The sequence below is a fragment of the Notamacropus eugenii genome, chromosome 3 (assembly GCF_028372415.1).
Source record: "Notamacropus eugenii isolate mMacEug1 chromosome 3, mMacEug1.pri_v2, whole genome shotgun sequence".
NCBI lineage: Eukaryota > Metazoa > Chordata > Mammalia > Diprotodontia > Macropodidae > Notamacropus > Notamacropus eugenii.
The window spans coordinates 227,747,714-227,774,273 of record NC_092874.1 but is presented as its reverse complement, the minus strand read 5'-3'; the positions used below and the strand labels follow the sequence as shown (position 1 = coordinate 227,774,273).

The 26,560-nt window shown below is 42.7% G+C and overlaps 1 protein-coding gene across 3 annotated transcripts in view; it reads right to left on the bottom strand.

Annotated features, from left to right (window-relative positions):
• The window catches only part of NCKAP1L (NCK associated protein 1 like), a 96,341-nt gene that overhangs the window by 5,728 nt on the left and 64,053 nt on the right, over window positions 1–26,560 (bottom strand). For all 3 annotated transcript variants that reach the window (XM_072654924.1, XM_072654923.1, XM_072654925.1), the window contains exons 19-30: window positions 22,584–22,729; window positions 20,843–20,974; window positions 19,253–19,471; window positions 17,410–17,540; window positions 10,479–10,576; window positions 10,211–10,304; window positions 9,880–9,962; window positions 9,129–9,209; window positions 5,017–5,110; window positions 4,023–4,139; window positions 3,626–3,735; window positions 974–1,063 (exon numbers count right to left, since the gene is read on the bottom strand). In XM_072654924.1, coding sequence (XP_072511025.1) covers window positions 974–1,063; window positions 3,626–3,735; window positions 4,023–4,139; window positions 5,017–5,110; window positions 9,129–9,209; window positions 9,880–9,962; window positions 10,211–10,304; window positions 10,479–10,576; window positions 17,410–17,540; window positions 19,253–19,471; window positions 20,843–20,974; window positions 22,584–22,729 — 1,395 coding nt within the window. The remainder of the gene's footprint in view (window positions 1–973; window positions 1,064–3,625; window positions 3,736–4,022; window positions 4,140–5,016; window positions 5,111–9,128; window positions 9,210–9,879; window positions 9,963–10,210; window positions 10,305–10,478; window positions 10,577–17,409; window positions 17,541–19,252; window positions 19,472–20,842; window positions 20,975–22,583; window positions 22,730–26,560) is intronic.

Here is a 26,560-nt window from a genome sequence, read left to right as displayed (position 1 = left end):
GAAAAGCTCATGAATGAAGGAGAGATGAGAAAAGCATCTTGGTAATAACCTAGCCCCTGGCCAGACCACCCTAACAATCTTGTGACTACCCTTCACTTGCATCCTTATCACTAGAATTAGAAGTATGCAATGGTTAGGAGATGGTTCTAATCTTTAAAAACTTTTGACAAGCAAAGAAGCTAAGGTAGAGAACATGAAAATGTTTCCTCTACCAGTAGTTTTGTTTTCAATCGTGTTTCACTCTTTGTGACACCATTTAGGGTTTTCTTGGCAAAGATACTGGAATGGTTTATCATTTCCTTCTCCAATTCATTTTATATCTGAAGAAACTGAGGCAAAAAATCAGAGTTAAGTGACTTGCCTAGGGTCACACCACTAGTAAGTATCTGAGGAGGGATTCTGACCTCAGGTCTTCCTGACTCCAGACTCTGAGCTCTATCCACTTTGCCACCTAGCTGCCCCATTTTACCAGTAGAGCTAAGAGTAAAAAAAAAACAGGCAGAAGTTTCCTTGATTAGGCCAGGCTGAGACACTCAGGGAAACAAGAGGATCTAGCCAGTTACAAGACCAAGAAGACCTCCCATCCCTCTCTGCAGGAAAAGGTCATCAAACTTCTCTAGCTGATCATTTCATAAATGTTGGACTTTAAATTCCTAAGTGGGTATATGGAGTTCCCTTTGTTCTACGATTCATCTAGCCAAAAAAAACAAATCAAATAAATCATGTATACTCAGGCCTTTAGTAAATTTGGAGGAGAGGGTGATTATAACAAGGACCCAAAGTCCTCAACTGAGAACCACATTATTTACTCTCTCTGTGACTTGGACTGGTCATCTAACCTCTTTCTCCAAGTTTCATATTTGTAAAACAAAGAAGTTGCACATGATAATCTCTAAGGTCATTACAACTTGAAACTTATGGATTCTATGCCCATCCCTGCCAACCCACCAATCCAAGTCAACTGGCTACTCACCAAGCGCATAAGCAAAGAAATAGATTCACGGTTCTTGGACTTCAGTTTATCCATCTCCTGTCCCAGCTGGAGAAGACTGACAGAGGCCACCTGTGGTGGGCAGAGAGTTGGGGGAGAGGGGAGGAAGACTATTCAGAGGCAGTGGAAAGAACAAGGAAACTAGGAGCCAGAAGACAGAGTTCAAATTCGGTGTGGCCTTGGGTAGACAACATAACCTCTCTGTTCTGCCTACCTCACAGATGGATTGTGAGGATTTACTGATATCATATATGTAAATTGCTTTATGAGATATGTAAATTTAAGGTATTTATTGAGAATAAGAGAGAACAGACTCAGGCACCCCAAATGGAATTAAGGGAAGAGCCAGGAGGATCAGAAACTTCTTGAAACTCATGATGGAGGAGCAGGTGAGAGACCCTTCAGACTAGAGATAAATATGCCATTGGAAGAATCTGGATCTTCCTGCTGATTTAGCTTCAGTTACCAATGTAAGTACCCCCTAAAGGGAGCTACAGGTTGGAAACCAATGAGAAGGAAACTGCATTGTATGGCCTAGTTGCAGGGGTGGTCCTCTAGGTCCTCAAGTGTGGCCCTTGACTGGGCTAGTGGCTTACAGTCCCATGATGCCCCACTTTCTATTGCTCAGTCTTCTAGAAATAGTTGCTGCTAAGCCAACCCTGAGGAGCCAGAGATGTGCACCGAGTCTACTTGGTCTTGTAACTCTCCTCCTGTCAGCTCCTTAATAGTTGATAGTCCTGCCAACATCCAGGCTCCAGAAGATGGAGAGACACGTGATGGACTGAATCTCAAGCTAAGGGTGATGGTGACCTGGATTTGCCTAATTAAGGGGATGAAGTAAGACAAGTAAAAAAGAGCACCCCAGAGAAGACATTAATGTAAATAATGATATTAGCTCACATTTCTAGAGCATTCTAAAGGTTTACCAGTTCCTTTGCTCACAACAACCCTATATGGTAGGCAACAACACATATTATCTCCATTTCACTTATAAGTGAATAATGAGATTAAGGGACTTGCCCAGGACTTAATAAATGATTACTGAATTGAACTGAATGATCATGGCTAGTGTCAGATGTGAGGTGAAGACCCTCCTGCCCTACCCTGGGCACCTATCTGGAATCCCTAGGAGTCCTGGGCAACACTACCCCTCCACACACCCTCAGGTTACAGGGAAAGATATTTCTCTGTTTGCCCTAGTTCCCTTATCTTCCAGATGGAAAAAATACTACTTTCAGTGCCTCTGTTCCAGGATTGTTACAAGAAGAATGCTTTGTAAACTTTAAAGCACTTCATACTAAGAATTCATAATAACAATAACATGTGAGCACTTCAGGGTTTGCAAAGCTTTTTCCATATATTACCTCCTTTGATCTTCCCAACAACCTGGTGAGATAAAGCTGTTGCTATTCCCATTTTATAGATGAGGAAACTGAAGCTGACAGAGGTTAAGTTGCTCACTCAGGGCCTGGAGCTCAGGTCTTCCTGACTCCAAGTCCTCAACTACCTGCTGATGTGCATTAACATGTGAATTATTTCTGCTTCACGTTTCCCAGGCCGAATGTATGTTCCTTAAAGGTGAGGCCTCTGACATTTTACATCTTTTTGTCTCCAATCTCTAGCAAGGTGTTTGCATACAGTAGGTGATTAATAAGTGTTTTTGAATGACTATTGAATGGAGAGGTCTAGTCCCTGATGCCCCCCTGACATACTTGCACAGGAAATATTTCCTAGCCCTAGAAGACTAGCATGATTGCCAAGGATTCTCGCCTATAATGTAAAAGCACCTCAGACCCTCCAAGCTCTCCAGCTCAGATAGGCTGCCTCTCAAAGTACTGAGCCTCATATCACTGGAAATATCCAAGCAGAAGATGAACAGTCACCTCTAAGGCCTGTTGTAAAAAGGATTTCTGTCTTGGAAAGAATGTACAACTCGATAACCTTGGAGGTCATTTCCAATGCTCAAATTCTGTGAATCCATGTAGACTGTAAACAGACCTGTTCTGTACTATATCAAAGGCAAAACTAGGCCTGAAAGGTGGGAGTTACAAGGGGGCACAATTTGGCTCCTTTTAAGGAAGAACATTCTGATTAAAGTTGTTTTAAAAAAAAAATGGATGGGCTGCTTTAAGAGGTAGTGAGCTACCTGTCACTGGAGGTATCTGAGTAGAAGCTGAATATGATCTGTCAGAAATGTTGCAGGGGGGATTTCCTACAGGGAAGATTGGACTCTAAGATCCCTTCGGAATCTTAATAGTTCACGATTCTAATAAGTTCTAGGAGTTCATGTTCAAATGAATCAGTTCAAATCAGTTCTAGGAGCAGCATGTAAGTAGTAGAGAAAACATTAGGCTGAGAGTCTGACATTTGCTAGCTGTGGGATCCAGTTTCTCTCTTGGAGCCTCGGTTTCCTCATCTGATAAATGGGGGTGATAATAATATTTAAATTGCTTCTGTTTGTTGTGAAAAAACCAACACCTCCAAACATGAGCTCTCTTCTATTACTGCACACCCAGATATTATTCTGTCCCCCCCCCATCCCCCATAGATGAATGAAACAAAATGAGGGCTGCTGGGGCTGGGAGCCTGGGGGGTCAGGCTTCTGCCCCCTCCCCACGCCTCAGACCTACTCACCACTAGAAACTCCTTGAGGTGAGTCTCAATGTTCTTGTTATGGATGGTAAAAAGGGCGGCAGACACCTGGATGATGGCTTTAGTCAGGCAGTGAATGTTGTTGTTATAGCCTGGGTTGTGGGAGAGGCCAGAGGACAGTCAGACACCCACACATGAGCCCACCCAGTGATTCCTCTTTTTCTTGGCTGGGCCTTCCCCAGCCTCCCCTGCCCCAAATGCTCAGCTCAGCCCAGAATGGGTGGGGATGGGAGAGGGTATTTTTCTGAGTCTTTAACATGCCCTGAATTTCACAGACTTCTCTCCTTTAATTCAGTTAGAACAGAGCCCTCTCCCCAAGTCACCTCCTTGATCAGTCTTTCTGATTTGCCCCACCCCATGCGACCCTCTCCTCTCTTACCATCCTTCTCTATGCTGTAGAAAGAAGAGGGGTCTGTGGCAAGCAGAGGGATCGAAACCGCAAGGAAGATCAGGAGCAAGCAGGCCACTTTGTACTCCTCCTCAGGAGATGAGGTGTCTAAGAGGAGAAGAAAGCATTGTGGTCTAGTGGACACACCACTGGTTCTGGAATCAAGAGATAAAGGTTCAGATCTCAACTGCTTGTGTGACCTTGGCTAGGTCACAACTTCCAAGACGTTCCCTCACCTGTAAAATAGAGATAATACTGGTGGTGCTACCTATACACAGGATTCTAGGGAGGGTCTGAATTGAGGGACAAGGTTACAGGGTGGAAAGGAAGGAGAATTGGGTGTAGGCAGTGGGAGAGAAAAAGAAGGACTGGCTAAGACTGAGGAATGTGGGTGGGTCTGAGAACACAACTGAGGTTACCAGGTTCATGTCCATTGTGTGTGTGTGTGTGTGTGTGTGTGTGTGTGTGTGTGTGTGTGTGTGTGTGTGTGTGTGTGTGTGTGTGTGTGTTTTCACAGATTGTGCTAAATATAGAAAATGCATGAAGAAATGTAAGACATACAGTAGAGTAATAGCGATATAGCTCAGTCTGTGGGTGGGTGGGTGGGTGGGAGAGTGGTTACTTAAGTGAGTGTGTCTGAGTAAGCAGGCATTAGGAGACCCAGGCTCACAGGGGAAAAAAAAGTACAAGAATGCTAGGAGTCTGTACAAAACAATTTAGCATTTCATTATATACAAAGTTGTATTATTCTCTAGTTTTGTTTTATGTACCAATCTTGCCTCAACTAGGCTGTAACCTCCTTGAGGACTGCTTCCAAGATATATGCCATAGATCTGAACATAATGGAATGACTGGCCTTGGACTTAAAGAGGTTATTTGTATCCCCTTAGTTGAGATTGCGATCTGCCCTTATCCAGGCAAAGAAGGTTCAGTATCATCAGATAGTTCTCCTCTACCCTCACCAAGGTACAGACCACATTTTTACCTGCTTTCAGGTTGGCAATGGCAGCCACCAAGGTTGGGTCAATGTCACAGCACACACCTGCAGCAGAGGCCAGCTCAAAGACACTCATAGTCACCTAGCAGAAAGGAAATGAGATGAATGTCCCAGGAGGCTTGCCCAGGGAGAGGATGGATGTGCTTAGCTTCTGGGATTCATTTTCTATAACCTCTGATTTCCCATGCCCCATCACCTGAGCTTTGTCTAAAAGGTCATCTTCTCATCATGACTCCCCAGCACCAAAGGAATCGAGGCAAAGTCCTTAACTTGCCATTTAAGACATCTCTTACTAGGAGTTCTTCTCACCAGTCATAATGGTTATCTTTTTACCGTCCAGCCCCCACTACGCCCTGGAAGTTGCTGCCCCTGCACTTGGTTCAGAATCCCCATCCAGAATGCCTTCTACCAGTGTTGGTCTGGTTTCTTCTCATCCTTGAAAGCCCAGCACAGATCCTCCCTCTTAGATAAAACCATCCTTAACCACCCCTTCCCTGCTATCTCTGCCACTTCTGAATTCCCATAATGTTTACTCTCTCTACTATTCATATGGCATTTATTAGAAACATTACCTTGCTTTGTCTAGTGGTAGTCTTGCGTCTTTGCCCTTGAGGCAGCTAGGTGAATAGTGCACAAAGCACCTAGAGTCCGAAAGACCTGAGTTCAAATCCAGCCTCAGATACTTACTAGCTGTGTGACCCTGGACAAGTCACTTAACCTTAGTCTGTCTCAGTGTCCTCAACTAGAAAATGAGAATAGTAATAGCCCCTTCCTCCTAAGATCATTTCAAGGATTAAATGAGACATGTAAAGAGCAGGGAACTGGCTCTCAGTGGGCACTTAATAAGCATTTATTCCTTTCTCTTTCCTCCTTTTCCCAACCATATCACACACTTCTTTGTTTTCCCTACAATTCCTCGAATAGTCATGATGTGCAGTTACCCCAAAACTCAGTAGGATTTCAGATCTTGCATAAGGGAGAGAGAGATGCTACCAGCTTTTAGTATACTCTTAATACTTACAGAATCACTGGATTTTAAAAATGGAAGCATACCTAAAGGTTGTAGAGGTAAGATGATATAGTGGAGCGCTGTTATGTTTGGAGTCAAAGGACCTGAGTTCAAATCCAGACTCTGCTACTTCTACCTGTGTGATCTTCAGCAAATTACTTAACTTCTCTGTGTCTCAGTCTCCTCATTCAAAGAATTTCAACTCTATGATCTTACATCATCTAGTCTAATCTCCCATTCACCATGTTAATCCCTTCTATTTCTCTGACAGATAGTCATAAAGCCTTTACATGAATACTTTCAGAGATGGGGAGCTCACTACTTTCAATGCAGTTGTCTTCTGTTGGACAGGTTTAATAGTTAGAAAGTTCTTCCAGATATTTAACCCAAATCTTCCTCTTTCTCCAGAGGGTAGAAGAAAAACTATGGAAGGAAGAGTGAATAAGTTGACTCCAGAATCTTTCTGTCCTTAGTATCTCTATCTAGTGCTAGAGAGACATTTTTAAATATTTCCAAAATGAAAAGAGGAAGGGACAGCACTTGATTTTCCTGCTTGTTTTTTCTAGAGAAATCATATTCCTATATCCCCAAACAAACAGGCCCCTGAGTCATCCCAGCCTTCCAGAGGTAATAGCCAGAACCTCTAATAAGAGGTATCCATCTCTGCTCTAAGCCCCATCTACTCATTTCCATGGGAAGCGTTGCCCAGAGCTCAGAGCTGCCTGGGAGATATCAGCTTGTCAAATTCCTGACAAGTCAGTGCAGCCCAACCTGGCCATCAGCAGCTGCCAAAAAATGAAGGCTCCCTTGATATGAAGCCGCCCTTCCCTACAAAATCAGACAGAGACTGGGATGAGAGGGCCTTAGGGAGATCTTCTCATCCAGCCCCCACTTCCAAAAGTCCTCCATCCTCCTAGGCAGAAAACAAGTTTCTTTTTCTCAAATACTTTCAAGAGGACATTCCATACCCCAAATTACATTTTGAGAGAGTGAAGCTCCTCTAGTCAAGGAGCTAGCAATCTTGGAAGGGAAGGGGCAAGGAAGACCATCTGAGTCCAAATTCTTCGAATTCTTCTCCTCTTTGAAATTTTTTTCCAATTGATATTGGAGAGATTTTTGCACCAATTTCATCTCTTTTAAATACATATATATATGTGTGTGTATATACACATATGTATACATATATACATATATATGTGTGTATATGTATGCATATATAACTACATGTACCCATTATATAACTATGTGTATATGTAACCACATATATACACATGTGTGTATATTGTTGTTGAGTTGAATCGTCTCTGACTCTTTGGCACCTTGTGGAACATACTGTCTGTAGGGTGTTCTTGGCAAAGATGCTGGAGTAGTTTGTCATTTCCTTTTCTAGTGGACAAGGCAAACAGAGAGGCTAAGTGACTTGCCCAGGGTCACACAGTCAGTAAGTGTTCGAGGCCTGATTTGAGCTAAGGTCTTCCTGACTACAAGCCCAGTGCTCTATCCACTGAGCCATCTAGCTGCTGTGTGTGTATATGTGTATGTATGCATATATATACATGTGTGTGTATGTACATATAGATATACACATATATACATATGTACATACATATATAATTTAAAAACTACAAGGTAATACAACACACTAAAAGAAACAGATGATAATTACTGATTGTCTCTAGAAGACCCTTGCTACCGGGCACATCTGTGAGCCAGAATCGGTGGAACTGATAGCCTTCTCAAATTGATACATTGGTAAAATGAGTTCATCAGACTAGCTCATTGCTACCTTATAAGACGTAGATGCATGTTCTTGAGGGAGTGAAGTTTAGAAAAGAAACAAAGTAAATAGAAGGAGGGAAGAAACATGAGAGCAGGGCCAATGATGAAGGAGGGGAGATTCAAGTAAAGTACCTCAGGGAAAAATAAGATCTCTAAGCCTGAGACAAACTAATTGAAGGTACAGAAACTCAGATGTGTGCCATCCTCTAGTTGCTGACCTCTAGACTAGACCAAAACCCTTGTTTTTAGAAAGGAGAAAACTGAAACCCAAAACTGAAATGAAATGCCCGTTCTTGCTTCAACACTCCCAGTCAGAAAATTCTCCCAACATCTAGCTCAATTCTTCCCGCTGCCATATAATCCCACTGCTTCTTGCCTTCTTAGAAGAACCCAATAAAATTTATTGTCTCCTTTCCCTTCACCATCATACTATAGTTCTCAAAGTACTTTAGGGTTATCATGACTGGGAGCCAAGAAATCACAAACTACTCTCTGTTGGGTCAACTGCCCCTCATGGAGGGTGGGATATTTTGCTGGCCCAGTATAGATGGTTCTTGCTTCCAGAAGAGCCAATCCCTATGCTCCTTACACTAAGCACAGTAACCTACCCAACTGCCTCAAAGTACTTAATAAAGGACCCCAGTTAAGGTCTGAGAACCATTAGGAAACATAAGCTATGGAAGGAACAAAATAAGCCTAGGGTTTGTGGGTGGGATTTAAAGCATAAGTGGTTGCCTAAACTAGTTCCTATCTATAGCAGTGAAAGAGAGATTCCTAGCATGAGGGATTCACTGGGGGGAGTGAACTGGAGGGAAGGTGGGGTGAGGGGGACAGCAAGAGGGTCCCACTGTGGTTGCAGAGCTTGCTATTTCATTACAAATTGTTCTTTAGACAGGTTAGCTACATGATGCTTTCTCCCTGCTGGTACTGCATGAGAGAAAGAAGCTTTTAATGGAAGTTTCTTAAAAGTCTTAAAAAGATCGGGGAGGAGTCAGGAATGAGGAAACCTCTAAAGGTTGGAGGGATGCACAGAAATAGAAAGAGCAATTCTGTCTCATTGAAAAAGGGCCTGAGCCCTTGATTCAAAAGTCGTAAGGACTCATTTGGCATTGTGTTCAACATCTTATTTGCAGTCTGCTCATTTCAGATGGAAAGACAAAATATAGCTCTATCCTTTGCTCCCTACAATGTCCCCACAGCCCTTACTTTCTCCTTAAAGTATCGTTCAAAGCATTCTTCTCCTCTGAACCCAGAAACTTTCTGGTTAGCAGCCTGGAAAAATTCCCATACAGCCCCCAAGTCACCCCCATACCTTTATATCTGTATCTGGGGTGACAAAATCCTTCAGGCACTCAATAGGGCCCATGAGGAATGGGCAGTGGGAAGAAAAAACCTGGAATAAGAAAAAGAAAAGAGCACTGAAGTCCTAACGGGATGGCCAATGACTACAGAAGGGAACGGGAAGCCTAGGATCAAGAGGGAAGACCACACTATGTAGAGCTGCTAGAACAGCTTGCTCAGTAAGAGTATCTATTGAACCCAGGGGCAATCCTCTTATACACACAGGCTATTTTAAAAAAATAAAGTTTTCCTTGATGTTGCTATACAAGAATAAATTATTATAATAATCATGACAATATTATTCATTTAGTGCAGAGGCCTCCACTTTCCACCTTCCTCTGATGCATACTATGAGTTCAGCACCTATTTCCTAAGGACCAGACCAGCTAAATTCAGAGGTTCATCCACCCAAACGCTAGCCACCAGATGCAGATGTTGAACACACTAGAGGGCAAATTTTTTAATACATTAACTCATGAAACAGCTTCTGATGCCTCAAAGAGGGTTAAATCTACCCTCTGGGATGAAATCATCCATTCTTGAAACACCAGAGTAATGTCAAAATAGAAGAAAATGTCTCCAATTCCACCAATCTCTTCTCTTCCTACGAGCTTCCTTCAAGGTCCTGGCTGTATTCCTTTCCTCTGAATTCCCTGTGATTTGCTAGTTGATCTCCCTCCCCCTTTACCTCTCACCTCTGGCCCCTTCCCCACAAAGCTCACCTCTCGGAGGCCCTCTTGGGCCATGGCCCTAAAGCTGAGGATGACCCCAATTATGGTCATTCTTTTCAGCACATTCTCAGCTCCTATGAAGGAAAGCAAGGAGAATTAGGAGAAGGAACTCTGCCTGTCAGAGTTGTAGGAATCATTCTGTTTTCCAGTCCCAACCCCATCTCCCTCAGGCAACCCACCCTTCACATTGCTAAAGAAAAGGGTAGCTACCCCACTGCCTTATAACACCTAAAGTTTTCCTAACTGAACTCCGGGGCCTGAAGGTGAGCAAAAAGAAAACGAGGGATGCAGGTCCACTTAAGGAAAGGAGAGGAAAATTTACCAGTCAGTTGGGGCAGTAGAGATGCCATGAGCTCCGGCTTGCTGAAGTTGGATCTAATCTGTACCAGCACATCCATGTTTTCCACCACCAGCTTCTACAACCCCAGGAGCCAAACACCCCTGAGTCAAGAACTTGGAGAGGGTTTAAGAAGAAGCCTACCTTCCATGTTCTCCCACCTAGCCAGGGACCCTCCAATTATTTCTCCTCCCAGACATCTAGACTGCCTCCTTTATGGGGACACTCCCACCCACCCACCCACCAACAATACCTTCAGCTCCACAATCTGGGAAGTCACATGCCACATCAGGTTCTCACTTAGAAACTTCATGCCGTAGGGTCCCAGGAGCTCAGCCAAAGCCCGCATCTCTGGGCAGAGGGAAGTCAGAGTTAGGACATCTCCAGGGGTGGGCAGAGCAGTGAGGTTATGGTCCCAAATCCTACAGGGGAAATTCACCCTGTGCTCCCAAGGACTTTGTCACTCCAGACATGGATATCAAGGTATGGGGATGACGCTGGGGCTTGGGGTAAGGCAGAATTCACCCAGAATTCACCCATTTTCCAGCCCCAACCAAGAAATAACTGGATTTTAAAGTTAGGATAAACAGAATATTCCTCCTAGAGGAATGGCCTCTAAGGATCTTTGGATGGCTTCTGAACAGTGGGTGTCAAACTCAAACAGAAACAATTCACTAAACTGTACATAAGGATCCCAGTTGGCAACATATCAACTTAGAAGACATTAAAATGATCTATGCTCCACTGTATTTTGATTTTGTTTTGTTAATTACATTATAATCCCAATTACATTAAAATCTGGTACAGGCAGCACTTGGGAGCTGTCATTAGGCCCTAATCTGGTGACTTTGCTTTAAAGTGTATAAATCAATCTAAAAGCACTATGAAGCACCTACTATGTGCCTGCTGCTTCTCTAAGCACTAAGGATACCGCCCTCTTCCTCAAATAGTGCTTTTTATATTGGAAAGGCAATACAGAGTAATAAAGATGGCAACAGCTAACTTTATGTATCACTTTAAGGATTGTGGTGCACTTTACGTATGTTAATATACATGTAGATATTAATAGATAGTGGATAGGAAGACCTGGTGCAACTAAGTAACCCTGGGCAAGTTACTGGAACTCCTAGTGTGCCCAGGCAACTTTCTTAAGACTCTTTTTAACAGCCTGTTACAATAATTAGCTTTGTCTTAAGCCTAAGAGTGATATAATGGTCCCTAAGTTCTACATGGATCCTCATCTTCAGCTTTAAGGAGTTTATTTTAGATGAAAAGTTATAAATACATTCACAATTGCTCCGAGCCCCCAGTCAGGAAAATCCCTAACACGTAGGCAGAGGTTTGATTCCCTATCTAACTTCCCTGACATTTAAATCTTTCTCTAGTTAACTCTGGTCTCTTTGCAGTTGAGGCAAGATTCAGAAAGTTGGAATGTCTGGGTAACAGAAGCAACAGATTCTGCTACAAGATCTGCGGGCAGAAAGGTTTGGAATGATGTTTTACTGAAACTCCCCTTAGTCCTTGAGCAGGAAGGTAAAACTGGTGGCATCAGCCCAAGGTGTTTGCTGCAAGTGACCTCTAAGGCCACTGGTCCTCCTTGACATTTCCCTTTTCCATTGCAGCTCATTCCTCTCTTCCCTCTCTCCTTTTGCTGGTGGCCCCTGGTCTGCTTCTTTCTGGGTCAGTTCCACATAAGCCCACTCCTTTCTACTTCCATATGGTCAAAATCCCTTTTTGGTCCTGAGATAACATCCTTTTCATATAAGCCCTTCAAGGCAGTATTTGATTCAAGGTCCTGGACATCCTCAATTCTGACTATCAAGTTTTTTCTATCTCAGTTCTTCTATCAAGAAGTGTTTTTTGTTTTGTTTTGTTTTACCAAATAAGGGTAATTACTTTTAAGTGGGATAACACTATAAGTTGTAGAGAAGGTGCTGATGTGAATTAGTGGAGAAAGTTTCTCACTGGATGAGGGCTCCCACCAACAAGGGAATCAGAATTTTCTGTACTTAAGACTGGACCTGTCGTTTCATTGGTAGACAGACTTCCCTGTACCAGTACAGATCAGCACCTGTCCTACAACGAATAGAATTGCCTTTATTTGGTAAAAACACAGATGGGGAAACAGAAACACAAAGATTTTCAGTGACTTGTCCAGTATCACACATCCAGTATGTAACAGAGGCAGCACATGAACCCAGATCTTTCTTATTCCAGGGCCAGTCATCAATCCACTAGCACAGCTAATCATCAGCACACTTGTTAATGTTCTTGTTTTACTTTGACAGATGAAGACATGGTAGCACAAAGGTGAAGAGACTTGCTTCCGATCATGTAACAAGTCTCCAGGCTCCTGGGAGCATGATAAAGTAGAAAGTGCCCAGAGGTGTTGGAATCAAAACACCTGGGTTCAGGTAGCACAAGCTCCACAAGCTCTGGGCCTTTGATCAAGTCACTTAACCTCTTAACTTCAGTTTCCTCATCTGTAAAACAGAGACATAATAGCATCTATTTCCCAGGGTTATTTGTGAGGGTTAAATGAAATAACAATAATAAAAAACACAGCACAGTGCCTGGCACATAATATATACCCATATGATAACATTAATGTAACAAAATGTTAAAGTGATATAATAATATATAATATATTAATTTTATATTACATAATATATATATGCTATAGTTATTAGCATTATTATCTACTTCAAAGGGTTGTTGTAAACAATTTTTTTTGGCTAATTGTAAAGTGCTATATTGTAAGCTATTGCAATCTTGCCAAGTTGCTTTTTGTGTCAAATACCCCCAGATATTTCCTTATTTTGGTTCTAGCTTTTGGGAGAGGTCACTTTGCATGTTTCTCCCTCAACTCCCCTTCAACCCTCCTATAACCCACAGATAGGGCTTCCTTCCTTATTAAAAACATTCTACAGCCCACTCCTTTCTTTTCCCCACATACAAACAAACACTCATTCCCAACCCCCAGCTCCTCCATCAGTCCTGGATCTCCCTGTTTATACCTGCTCCAATCAATGCCTGTCTTCTAACCACCCATCACCCATTCCACACTGCTACCATCAAAACATAAATATATAATCAGAACTTGCCTGGGAAATACTAAGTCACAAACAGCAATAAGGAACACTTGCCTGGAGGGAAGAGAAAGGTCTGTAGCTGCCATAGCTATGGGGTATAAAGCAATGTCTAAGTCACAGGGGTGGGGAACCTGTGGTCTTCTAGGTCCTCAAGTGTAGCCCTTTAACTACATCCACACGTCACAAAACAAATTCTCTGACTCTAAGACCCTTTATAAGGACCTATATGAAAGAAAGACGTTGGACCCTTAGGTAAATTCATATTTGAATGAAAGGCATCATGGGAAAGTGGGAAAAAATTCTGAACCAGAAGACTTGAGTTTAAATCTTATTTCTGCCACTTACTACTTTTGATACCCAGGGCAAGTCAATTAATTTCTTTTGGCCTCAGTTTCCTCATCTGCAAAATGAGAGAGCTGAACTCAATGACACCCAAGTCCCTTCCAGCTATAAATCTATGATTATATAACCTGACTCTTCATCCCCAGAAAGTAGCAGAGAGAGGAAAGGAGGAAGAAAGATATGGGGGAAAGGAGAAAGGAAGGGAAGGAAGGAAAGAAGGAAGGAAGGAAGGAAGGAAGGAAGGAAGGAAGGAAGGAAGGAAGGAAGGAAGGAAGGAAGGAAGGAAGGAAAGGAGGGAGGAAAGAGAAAAGTGAGGGAGTGAGGGAGGGAGGAAGGGAGGAAGGGAGGAATGAAGGAAGACCTATGTTTCCTTCTTTTTTTCCTGATAATTCTTGGATCACTTCCCTTACCCCAAACTCATTAATTTAACTTCTTGTAGTCAATTTTGGTCCTCATTTTGGTTGTCTCTGCTACATTTGATGCTGATGAACACTCTTTCCTTCTTAACATTCTTTTCCCCCATAGCTTCTATGACACTCTTGTTCTCCTTCTACCTCTGATTGGGGCATCTAGGTAGTGCAGTGGAGAGCACCACTGCAGGAGTCAGGAGGACCTGAGTTCAAATCTCACCCCAGACACTTGACACTCACTAGCTGTGTGACCTTGGGCAAGTCACTTAACCCCAGTTGCTTCATCCTGGGTCATCTCCAGTCATCCTGATGAATATCTGGTCACTGGATTCAGATGGCTCAGGAGGAGAAAGTGAGGCTGGTGACCTGCATAGCCCTCCTTCACTCAAAACAGAGTCAAGTGCAAGTCATGTCATCATTTCTCTGATGGAAGGAGGAACGCACACACTCTGGTCATATTTCTCCCTTCTTCAGTCTTTCCTTCTCTTCTTTCTCCTTCCTTCCTCATACGTGTTCCACAGGTTCTGTTCTGATCCTCTTTTCCTCTGCTGATCTCATCTATTTCCATGGCTTCAATGATCAGCCCTCTACAAATGATTCCCAAGTCTCTATCTGGCACCTGAACCTAGATGACCTATGAGAACCACCATCGTTCCCAAAAAACTTGTTCATCCTCCTGGTCACCCCATTTCTACTAATAGTGCTCTATTTGCCAAGTCACCTAGGGTCAAGACCCAAGAGACCTCTTTGACCCTTCCTTTTCCCTCATTCCTCACAACTAATCACCAAGTTCTACCTCAGTAATATCACTCACATCAAACCCTTCCTAATCATAACTATTGCTACCATTGGAATTGAGAGTCTTATTGCATTTTGCCTGAACTGCTATAAAACCTCTAATCTTCCCCCAATCTAATGAAGCTTGCCAAGGTAACCTTCCTAAAACATAGCTCTGATTATATCACCCCACTGTTCAAAACTTTTAAATGACTCCTCATTGACTGCTACATAAAGTCCAGACTCCTCAGTCTAGCATCCAAGACCTTCTTCAGTATCACTCCAGGTTATCTTCCCAGACTTATTTCACTTTATTCCCCTTAATGTATTCTATGCTCCTACCAGCGAGACTACTCATTGGCCCCTGAGCACAAGTATACTTCTCACCTCAGTGCCCTTTCTCCCTCTTCATTCCCATCCTGAATAGCGTACATCTTTTAAAATACTACTCCCCCTTCAACAATCAGTTCGATCGCTATTCCTCCATGAAGCTTCCTTCATGCTCCCAGTGGTTAGTCCCTCTTCCACTCCCCACCACATTTCTATTTCACATTATACTGATTTGTATGTGTCTCGTGTCCCTCACTAGATAGTAATCTCCTTGACATCAGGGCTTCTGTCTTGTTTACCCTTAGTACCTAGAACAGTGCCTTATTCTTAGGAGGTGCCTAATCTATGTCTACAAAATGAATGTTGAACTTCCAGGTTGGGTTATTCTCAAGGCAGAGTAACCCTAGTGCAGCTTCCTCTCTCTTCAGGGAACATCACTCCCTCACCATGGCAACCTTGGGGAGCCTAGGATGGGAGTAAGGAAGGTGATTGCAATGCCTCATTGTTTTCAGTGAAGCTATGGCTTGTGAGTGGGACTGGAGAGAAGTGAGCCCCTGCCAGGTAGGAGAGTGATGGGGAAATCACATTGATAAGGCAGAGATCCAGACTTTTTCAAGAGCGCCCCCCACAAACACCGAGGAAGGGGGAAAAGAGAACACGAATGGAGGCAGGGAAGGGGCAAGGTCACACACATCCCACACCTGCTCCTATCTCCAAGCGGGGTTGCTTAGGGTTAAAACTTGAAAGAAAGTAAAATGGTTTACATGTCATTTCAGGCAGAGAAACAAGGAAGTTGAACAGCTTATCAACTGGCACCTGTTCTTTTAGCTATTGTGATGACTTCAGAACTTCCAAAAGGGATAATGGCATCTAAACTCATACTTCCCCACCTCTTCCTTCTTTCTCCCTCTCTATCTGCCTCCCCCTCCTTCTCTCTTTTTCTCTTCTTTTCTCCCCCCTCTCCCTCTCCTTTTACCCTCTTCTTCTCTGCCTCCTTCTCCCCTTCCTCTTCCTCTCTTATCTTTTCTCTCTCTCTCCCTCCCCAAATACACAAATAGGGGCCCACCAGGCCCTAAAATTCTCCCTAGGGAAGAAAGCACCACAAGCCCCCACCCCCTATCCACTCAGTGCCCAGTCCCATAGTTTAACAAGTCTTGCTAGAATAAGCCCTGGATTTGGAATCAGAAGATGACCCAAGTCCACATCCCAACTCTGCCACTAGCTGTGTGACCATGGGGCAAGTCACAAACTCCCAGTCTTATTTCCCCCTCTACAAGTTGGGGGTTCTAACACTTAAAAGAACCTACATTTCAGGCTTATTGTGCAGAAAGCATTTTGTATATCTGAAAGCAGAATATAAATCTAAGCTATTATTAATTTTCTCAAAACTGTCATCCCTGTGGGAAGCTTGGCACAAGGAACTCCCTCTACCCAGGCAGGTCAGCACATTCTCTACAACTTCACATCTTAGAAAGCTGCCTTGGAATGTGAGAGGCCAGAGATGGAACTTGAACCTGGGGCTTTCCTGTCTCTGAGGCAAGCTCCTATTCATTTATTATAGCCATTAATTGATTCTCAATCACTAACAATAGGAGAAAGTCCTTCCTGAGCGCCAAAAATTCAATATCTTCTGCTTGACTATCAGCCCATTGCCTCATATTCGGTCTCCATTTAAATAAAGTAATCTGTCTTGTAGAATAACGCTATCCAGAGACTTGAACGCTGGGTTCCCTTCGCCTTCTTTCATCTTATCTTCCCACTTATCCCCTAGACCAGCGGTTCTCGGGCTCCCCTCTTTCTGGAGCTCCTCTCCACAATCTCCCTCATCCTTCTGAGACTGGAAAGTGAGGGGGGCGGGGAGGTAGAGTTATTCTAAAATGAAACCCAGGAAAGAGAGAATGTGTGGAATGAGGACCAGAGAGCACCTAGAATGGGAAGAAGGAGGTCCCTAGAATGAGGCCTAAGGAGCAAATGACATCATGATACAGGGGCAGGAGCACCGGTATTGAATCAGAGAACCTGGGTTAGACTCCTAGTACCTACTACCCATGAGTAAAAAAAGTACTACCCTTTCTCTGGGCCACAGGTGCCTCATCTTGAAAATGAGAGGTTTGGACTGACTGACCTCTCAGTTCCCTTCCAACCCTAAATCTATTTATGAGCCACATTCTGGGATGGGAATACAGCAGACCTGGCCCAGTCCTGGCCTCCACCAGGTATACAACAAGCTCACCAGAAACGTCAGAGAACTCTTCAGCACTGAAACTCTGCTCCCCTTCCCTGGGGATACTGATGAAGGCCTGCATGGCTGGGGAAAGGACAATGGTCCCACTGCTGGCTTGTCTCAGGAGGCTCTCCAGGTACCTGTAGATACAGACAAGAAAGTGAGGAGGGGAGCAGGTGGAGGCCCTGGCTGCATGCACACTCTGCTGTTAGGGGAAAAACCTCTGCTGCAGCTGGGGGAGAGGGGAGAGGAAGGGGTCAGGTTTCCACTAAACCAGAGTAGACAGTACAACATTCTAATCAACAACTCAAGCTGCCAACTCAAAAAATAATTGTCTCTAATTTGCAAGCCACTTTGCCTCTCATTTGCGTGACAATCATTTTATGTCAAAATGCAAGGGACTTTCCTTGTTTTCCTTCACTTTCCGTCCTTGTAACGCCCCTCTCCCTCCCAAAACCCCGGACTTGTTCAGTCAGGCTTGTGTGGACTCATCTGAGATGAGAGAAGTGAGTAGGAGGGACTCCTTTCTTAGACTGAACTATATCAATTAGAATATTAACTTCAGGATCAAGGAAATAAGGGAACACGCATTTATTAGGGGATCTACTATCATATTATCTATAATATAATTATATTATAACCACTGTAATATCTCATTTGATCCTCTCAACAACCCTGAAAGATAGGTCCTTATTTTACAGGTGAAGAAACTGAGACTGATGGAAGTTGTGATTTACAGATAATACAGATAATAAATGTCTGAGGCTAGATTTGAACTTGAGTCTTTCTGACTCTAGGACTAGAGTTCCATCTGCTGCCACCACCTAGCTACCAAGGAGTACAGGATGCCAACCTGCACAAACTTAGTAACTGGGGCTAGAGAAAAGCCGTAGGAATTCTAACATCCTGTCCCCAAACTTCCCCTTCCCTATAGGAGACAACTTGGTATAATGGAAAGAGCCCTGGATGTGGGATCACAAGACCCTGGGTTCAAATCCTGACTCTGCCACTTAATATTTCTTAACCTCTCTTGGTCTTATTTCCATCATCTGTAAAGTAGAGGATTTGGCTTCAGGATCTCTTATGTTCCTTACATTTCTAGACCCTATAACATTTCTCCCATTTTCTTCTATTAAATGGAGAGGGATCTAGTTATGGCCAGGTCAAATAGAAGAAGCCTTGCTTGATTACTCACCCTGCTGGCCCTACCTTTCTGCCCCGTCATGTCTGAGACATTCACTCCAGCCTATGTATCCACATGCCCCCAAATACACCCACAACCAGCCCACTATGAGGGGGCTCCTGAAAGTTACCTACCTCCAGCTGATGCTGGATTAAGAGCGCCACCCAGTGGTCTCATCTATGCAATGCCTTCTAAAGCTCTGGGGTATAGGATCAGAAGTTAAGACCCCCAAGGAAAGACTCTTTTTTTATCTCTTAAGAGAACCTACTCATGGAGTAGGAGTAACCTTCAAGGAACTCACTGTCAGACCTAAGAAACAGGAGACACTTGGTTGGAGGAAAGGTGATGGAAACCACAAAGGAAGAGGATGAAATTAGAATGGCACAATGGGAAGAGATTTGGATTTGAAGTCAGAAGACATGGATTCAAACCCTTGTTCTTTCACTAGCTGTGTAACCTTAAGCAAATCACTCAACCTCTCTGGGTTTCTTAACTCCTGTTTCTTCATCTAAAAAAGGAGGAGGTGGACAAGGTGATATCTAAGGTCCGTTCCAGCTCTAAATCTAGGGCTTAGAGAAGGGTTTCCAGAATGGAGAGAGAGTGAAAAGAACACTGAGTTAAAGAGGAAGAATGAAGGAAGGGTCAAAGGACGGCAGAAGGAGATCTCACCAGTTGGTATAGAGGGTGGTGATGGTCTGCTCCCCAGAGGAGTCCAAAGGCTGTGTCTGCTGCAGAAGGGCATTCCGGATAACCCGAGAAGCATCCGCACCCAGGAACTGGGTCAATGACTGGATGAAGCCAATGTATGCCTTGACCCCTGCCAGTACTTCAGAGGGCCTTGCAATCTCCTGGGTTGTGGCATTGTAGCCAGCCAAGCACACCACAGCTCTGTAGGAAAACAGGCCAAGTAGCAAGGGTCCTGGGCTCTTAGTTTCCATAACAATCCCTACAGACCCACCCCACCACCTTCCCTTCTTGGTATACTAGTGTTTTCCTGTCTTAAAGGAAGAAATAGTTGCACCTAGTTATAAGAGATGTTGGAATATCATGATTTGAGATCCTGGAGCGGGGAGACAGAATAATGAAACCTCCCACATATAGACAGAAGCCATGAGGTCTCTATATATGGAAATGAAAAGTCATAGTAGCCCCTGTCTAGCACCTACGTACACTTAGACAGACAGAAAGAGCTAGCTGTACACATAGGAGAGAACTATCACCCTATGGGCTATGTTTTCTGATTTAAAGGAAAGTTCCTCTGATATACACACCAACCCCTATTCCAACTGTAGCTTATTAATGTCTATGATTTTACATCTAGAGATTCATTTCTTTGACTTACAGTTTCTTCCAGCATAGATCACTGGATCTGCAGTCAAGGGGCCTGGGTTCAAATCCTGAGTCTATTACTTATCCACTTATTCCTTATGTGATCTTAGACTTAACCCCTTAGGCATCAATTTCCTCATCACTAAATTGAGGAGGTTGATCTGGATAAATTGTCCTGCCCCAAATTTTATGAAAATAAAAAATCCCTCTTCCTGTAAAGATGCCCTCCATTAAACTCTTATCAGTCATTTATAGCTCAGTAGGAATGAGTTTGTCACACTCCTTTCTAAAAACAGGTTTGATAGGGACATAGAAGGCAGAATTTCAGGGTTTATTTCCTTGAGAGTCAGGATCTAAGGTGATTACCAACCAGGAAATTAAAAAAGAAAAAAGCAGAGAAAAGGAAGGCTGGGGGACCTTAAAGATAAATTTCATATACTTTAGTCTCCCTTAAGGCCAAATCTGTAGAGAGAGTCCCATCCACCCCAGAGACCACAGGGAGGAGATCAGAGATCCTTCAGGGAAAGTGTTAAATCATTCACATAGATATTGGGGCTGGGAAAAGCAATTAGCTCTTGATTACGTATATGAATTACCCAGAACAAATCTTTATTACCAAACTGTCTTCTTCCTGACCATGAGCAACCTCCTCTCTCAGGCTAGCCCAGGGAAAATATACTATTAATCACAGCTTCTTTACAACCCAATTAGGAAGATAAAACTGTGATACCCACTGCCACTACCACAAAATAAATATATATGTAACATATTCCCCAAACCAAATAGAGATGATTTTGAAGTTATTATTTTTGGTTACCCAGGCTGATTATCCTAGACTGCCTCTCTCCCTCAGCATGAAGACCTTTTAAAGACTGCACTCTAAAAGTAGGGGTTCTCTCTGTTTTTCTGGGGATGAGGAAAGTACGATACCTGTTGAGTCGTTCTTCCAGATGGCTGCTGAGATACTCAGAAGGGAAGATAGTGTGCTCAAAGACAGAGAAACTGTGCACGTGGTTCATGGTCAGAGCTAGTTCCGTCAAGGTTAAGTGTAACTTGTCCATACTAAGAAAAATTGATTAAGAGTAAGGATCAAGCTGGAGCAGATCAGGAACCTGGAGCTTCAGTTCCCACTTTCCACTTTACCTGACCTACCCTTATTTCCTCTACTTACTTTGCTCTTTCCCAGCCCAGGAAGAGGATTTAAGGGACTTTTGAACCCTAACACATACTCTAGGGATTTTCAACCTATGTGTATACCACCATCCTCCCTGCAGGTTCCACTATGAAATTCCATGACTCTGCATATGCTGATACATGACATGACTAGAAGGCTCCTAAAAGACCCTAGCAGCTCTAAAACCCTATGACCTCCAGATCCATGCAATGTTAGTACAAATAGGTAAAAAGCAAAAGACAGGTTCAGATGCTTTCAATCAATCAACCTTGGTGCCATTTTTGACTTCTCAATCTTTACTCCCTCCCATACAGCCAAGTGACTACTAAATCTTGGAAATTGTTTTCTCCACATTTCTCTGCTATGTTCCCTACTCTTCAGTTACATAACCACCACCCCTGCCCATCACCTCTCACCTGGTCTAATTGGTCTCTCTACCTTAAGCTTCTTCCCACTCCAATCCATTCTTTTTGCAGCTGTCAAAGTGGCACTGATCATGTCATGCCCCCACTCAATGAGTTCTAGGAGCTCACTGTTACCTTTAGGATAAGGCATTTAAAAGCTTTTCACATGTATAAACTGAGGCAAAATGAAGTGAGCAGAACCAGAATGTTGTGCGTAGTAACGGCAATATTGTAACAAAGAGCAATCCTAAATGAGTTAGCCACTCTGACCAAGACAATGATCCAAAAGAGACAATGCCAGGAGAGCCATCGTGAAAAATGCTCGTCATTTCCAGAGAGAGAACCAATGAACTCTGAGTGCAAACTGAAGCACACTTTTTTCACTTTATTTTTCTTGGGGGAAGGGAGGGTCTTTTGCAACATGGCCAACATGGAAATGTTTTGCATGACTTCACATGTATGATCAATATCACAATGCTCACCTTAAAAAGTAGGGGAGGGATGAAAGGGAGAGAATTTGAAACTCAAAATTTTTTTTAAATGAACGAAAAAAATTTTAATGTAATATTATATGCAATAAAGTCATATTTTTTAAAAAATTTAACAAAGCTTTTCTCAGTCTGGCTCTTCTCAATACATTCTACACTTCAGTCTTATTGACCTCTTCGCTATCCCTCACATACAATACTTCCCATCTTCATGTCTTCACCTCATTCCTGGAATGTTCTCCTCTCCACTGGGTTCTTTCAAGACTCAGCTCAAAGACTACCTTCTTCAGAAGGCTTTTTCTGGTTCCTGGAGCCTGCCAGTGGCTCACCCTCAAAGGTATCTTACCTTCTCTCAGAGTGTATCTTTGCTTGCAAGTATTTATGTACATGCACACATACACACACATATTCCATTAGAATATAAGCTCCTTAAGGGCACCAGGACTGGCACAAAGTAAGTTCTCAATAAATGCTAGCTAATCAACTGATACTTTCCCAACATCTGCCGCCATACCCCTACCTACTTCCTTCTTGATTATAGCAATCTCCCTCTTCCCATCCCTTGTCCAGTTTCCAACTGGCCCCCAACCCCAGCCAGTTCTCACTTTGTAACAACACTGCGGTTCTTTCGATGACTCTCAGCTCCTGGCTTGTCCCTCTCAGGTTCCCCCTTTTTAGGGGTCTGCTTATGTTTCACAGTCTTCTTGTTCTTGACTTTGCTGATGGTGGTGGCACAGTGCTTAGGCAGCAGCTTTCAACACAAACAGGTAAATAGGGGGTGGGGGACGCTAAGTTTCCCACATTGCTTTTCTATCTCTTCTGTCCATCTGCTTAATACTATAATTCTTCCTCTAGCCACCTTCTATCTTCCCTCTCTCCAGCTCTTTCTTTCTCTCCCTTTCTCCCAAATAGGGACATATTCGGATGGGCTATATTTTATTTTTCATTCTAGAGGAAGAGAGAGGAATAAAATCCCAAGAGAGCCTAGTTCCTTAATATCCCCCTTAAAAATAGCAGAAACAGAAATGCCAAAAAGAAACAAAACTACCAGAAACCCTATAAATACATTTGTTTTAGGAAAAAACAAATTCAAAGAAATGAAAGCACAAAAACAGAGTTCTAACACAAGGAAAATACTATGAATGAAGAAAGGCAGAAGGAGTAAAAAAAAAAAAAAAAAAGATACTCAACACCTACAGAAGGACCAGTAGCAAAACTCAGATTTCCTTGGGCCGAAGTAAGATGCATTATGGACACCATGAAAAAATTGAAGGAGGAAATTAAATTAGCAAAAAATTCATGAGATGAAATGAAAAAGGATTTTACCACAACTAAGAAATCTTGGGACATGATGATAAGGAAACTCAACAGTTTGGAAGTAGACATACAAAATGTCAACAAGAGAGTAGACCCAATGTGGGGAGAGACAAGGGAAATATAACTACTTTATTCATATGGCAGAATGGAAAAAACAACAAAGAAAGCGGGAAAAAAACCAACTATGCAACTAGAAAAAGACTTGTGGTTCATAGGATAAAGCATTGGTCAGGAAGACTTACATTCAAATCCAGACTCAGATACTTACTACCTTTGTGACTGTGGGCAAGTGATTTAACCTCTGTCTCGGTTTCTTTATTTTAAAAATGGGAATAACAATGACATCTCCCTTCCAAAGTTATTATAAGGATCAAATGAATTATTACTTGCAAGGCACTCTGCAAATCTTAAAGTGTTATATAAATATTAGCTATTATTATCATTATAATCAAGAGTAATTAATCTGAAGAATACAGCAAAGATAGAAAACTTGAGAATGGTTCCCAAAAATGGGGGGAGAGGAGAATATGACTACTATATTTCAGAAAATCCAACAGGAAAATTTCCCACAAATAGGGAAGATGAGGGTTAGATTACAAATTGACAAAACTCATAGGACATTAGCAAGAGAAAAATCCAAAAATTCAACTTGCCCAGATACACCAATGGCAAACTTTAAGAATACTACAGTAAAAGGTGTCCAAGGAGAAAAGCATCATATTTTCTACCCTGTTTATCCCTCTATTAAGAGAATCAAAACTCCAGGCTAGCATTGCCCTTCAAGAATTAATTTGTGAATAGGCCCATTTCCAGGGAGTGCAAGGCCTTGTGGGGGAGGTTCTAAAAGGCTCTATCATGATGAGAAAGATTGAGATTTCAGACTTCATTTCAAAAGTAGGTTCAATAGGATCAGATCAAGCACGAATTGTGGAGTCTGTGGAACCAGGTACAGGGGAGACAATAAGTAAGTAGTATCTACTAAGTCAGACCACAAGAAGACTGATGATATATTCATCATGAAATCAAGTGCTCAAGTATACAGAAGCTTTGCAGCTGACTCATTCCAGAGTCTCCTAATTCTGACAGGTAGAAAGTTGTTACCAGTGTCTAGCTACCAACTCACTTTATTTTATCATTCTCTCTCTCTCTCTCTCTTTCTCTCTCTTTACACATATATATAAACATATGTGTGTACATATGTATATATGTAGGTATGTATGTATACAGGTATATATATATAAAATTTTATCCCTTCATATTGTAGCATGAAAGTGACATATAACTCATTATTATTTTATATTATTATATAAAGACTTGGAATCCCTCATGTAGAAATAGCCATCTATCACCTGACCTCCTTCTTTTCTAAACCCATTGTTTTGTCCCTTTACAAACAACCCTATATCTATCTCCATTCTGCACTAGAAGCTCTATAGTCAGATACCATTAGACATACAGAGAAGGGAATGAAGCTAATGCCCCTCCCCGAATGTGACAATATAATTTAATGTTTCAAAATGTGTTTTGTTCTGCAGAGGAGTTGCCTCAGGAATTGCATGTTCAAAGTAACTTTTGTCTGTTTCAGAAAATCAAATTTCTCCTCCAAGTACAGCAATTTGCCACCAATAAGGACATTCAAGGAATGCACCACAGGCTCAATAGACAAGGGTTGTAGTTGTTCTGAGTCAAAGCAATATGGTTGGAGTAAAGCGTACAGAATACCAAAGGAACAACTTTAAAGGTAAAAATGCATCTGTGTGGATAAATGATGGTATGTATGTTAAATCAGTCACATCACATTAGGACCTTAGCTCCCACACCAAGTAGTCAAGAAATATTTGTTGAATGATGAATGAACATGCATACCTCCTAATAATATGTGTGTATGTGTAACTTTGTCATCTCTTCCTTAATCAAATGACTTAGATTTTCTGTAGCATGTATTATCTCCCCCATTAGCAATTCTCCAACAGTGGGGATCAGTCTCTCTCTTGTGTAACGGCCAGATCCTTAGAATGAGTTTGAGTTCTAGCTCTAATGCCTACTAGCTGTGTGGCCCCAGTTGAATTACTATAGCTCTCTGAACTTCATCTCTTTCATCTATAAAATGGGGGTTATAATACTCTTACTGCCTTCCCTCCTAGGGCTTTTGTAAGGAAAGAAACCTTAATGCATTATATAAATATAAGTGTGATACTCTCACACCCAGGGGGGTTTGGGACAGTTACCTAAAGGACAGCTCTGTGACACTCTCTTTGTGAAGGAAGTTGTGACTCTTGATTGCCTTAGAAAAGAGTTCTGAGCCTATGACACTGGGGAGGAGGGGGAGAAAGGGAAGGAAGGAGGGAGGGAGGGAGAGGGAGAGGGAGAAGGAGAGAGGAGGGGAAGGAGAGAGAGAGAGAAAGAGAGAGAGAGCAGGAGAAAACATTTGAATGGCTATTGGGAGTGCTTGGAGCCACAGGCACACAGGGAAAGCTGGCCCCCCAACATGTCCCTTAACTCATAGCAACTATACCCCTAGAGACTGTTAAGAGTAGACTTCTCTGGTGAGAGTATTCTTTCCTTGGATGATCAGAGATTTTATCTCACTCTTGAGTTGGAAAATCTATTGACCCTTGTATATTCTACCATTTACCCTCATCTGTAGATCTCCCCATTTCTCATTTATTTGAGTTTGGGGTTTTTGTTTGGTTTTGGTTTTTTATAAAATTTGTTTGCTTGATATCTGTTATCTTTTGTGTAACAAGTGTTTGGTGGGAGGGAGCTAAGCTAAGAATGAGCTAGCTATTACCCCACACACACACATACCCCCAGTGGAGGTGTGGGAATAATTTCTAACTGACAGAAGGTAGTTTTTATCATGAACCTCTGAAAGGGCATTGTACCCCTAGTCTGCAAATATCTGATGCGTAGAGATGTATTCTAGCCCAATACCCCTCTTGGAGACAGAAAAGTGGAGGAGTGAGCGCCAAACCACAGCCCTCCTCCTACTCCACCCAAGGTGAAAACTGCAGTCTCCCTTGGAGACATGGAGTGGGTCATTCCAGATCTTATCTGTCTAAATATAGTCCCACAACGTGGGCTGTCCTGTGTCCCTATAGCCTGTTACCATCTGTCACAGTTGGGCCCATCAGGACTCTGTTACCTGGTCTTCCACTGAAATATTGCTCTCTTACGTTGCCTGGCCCATGTGTTACACAAGTACACATCACTAACATGCATCCCATGCCTCCAGCCAGGGTTCAATTCCTTTACTCCTTCCTCT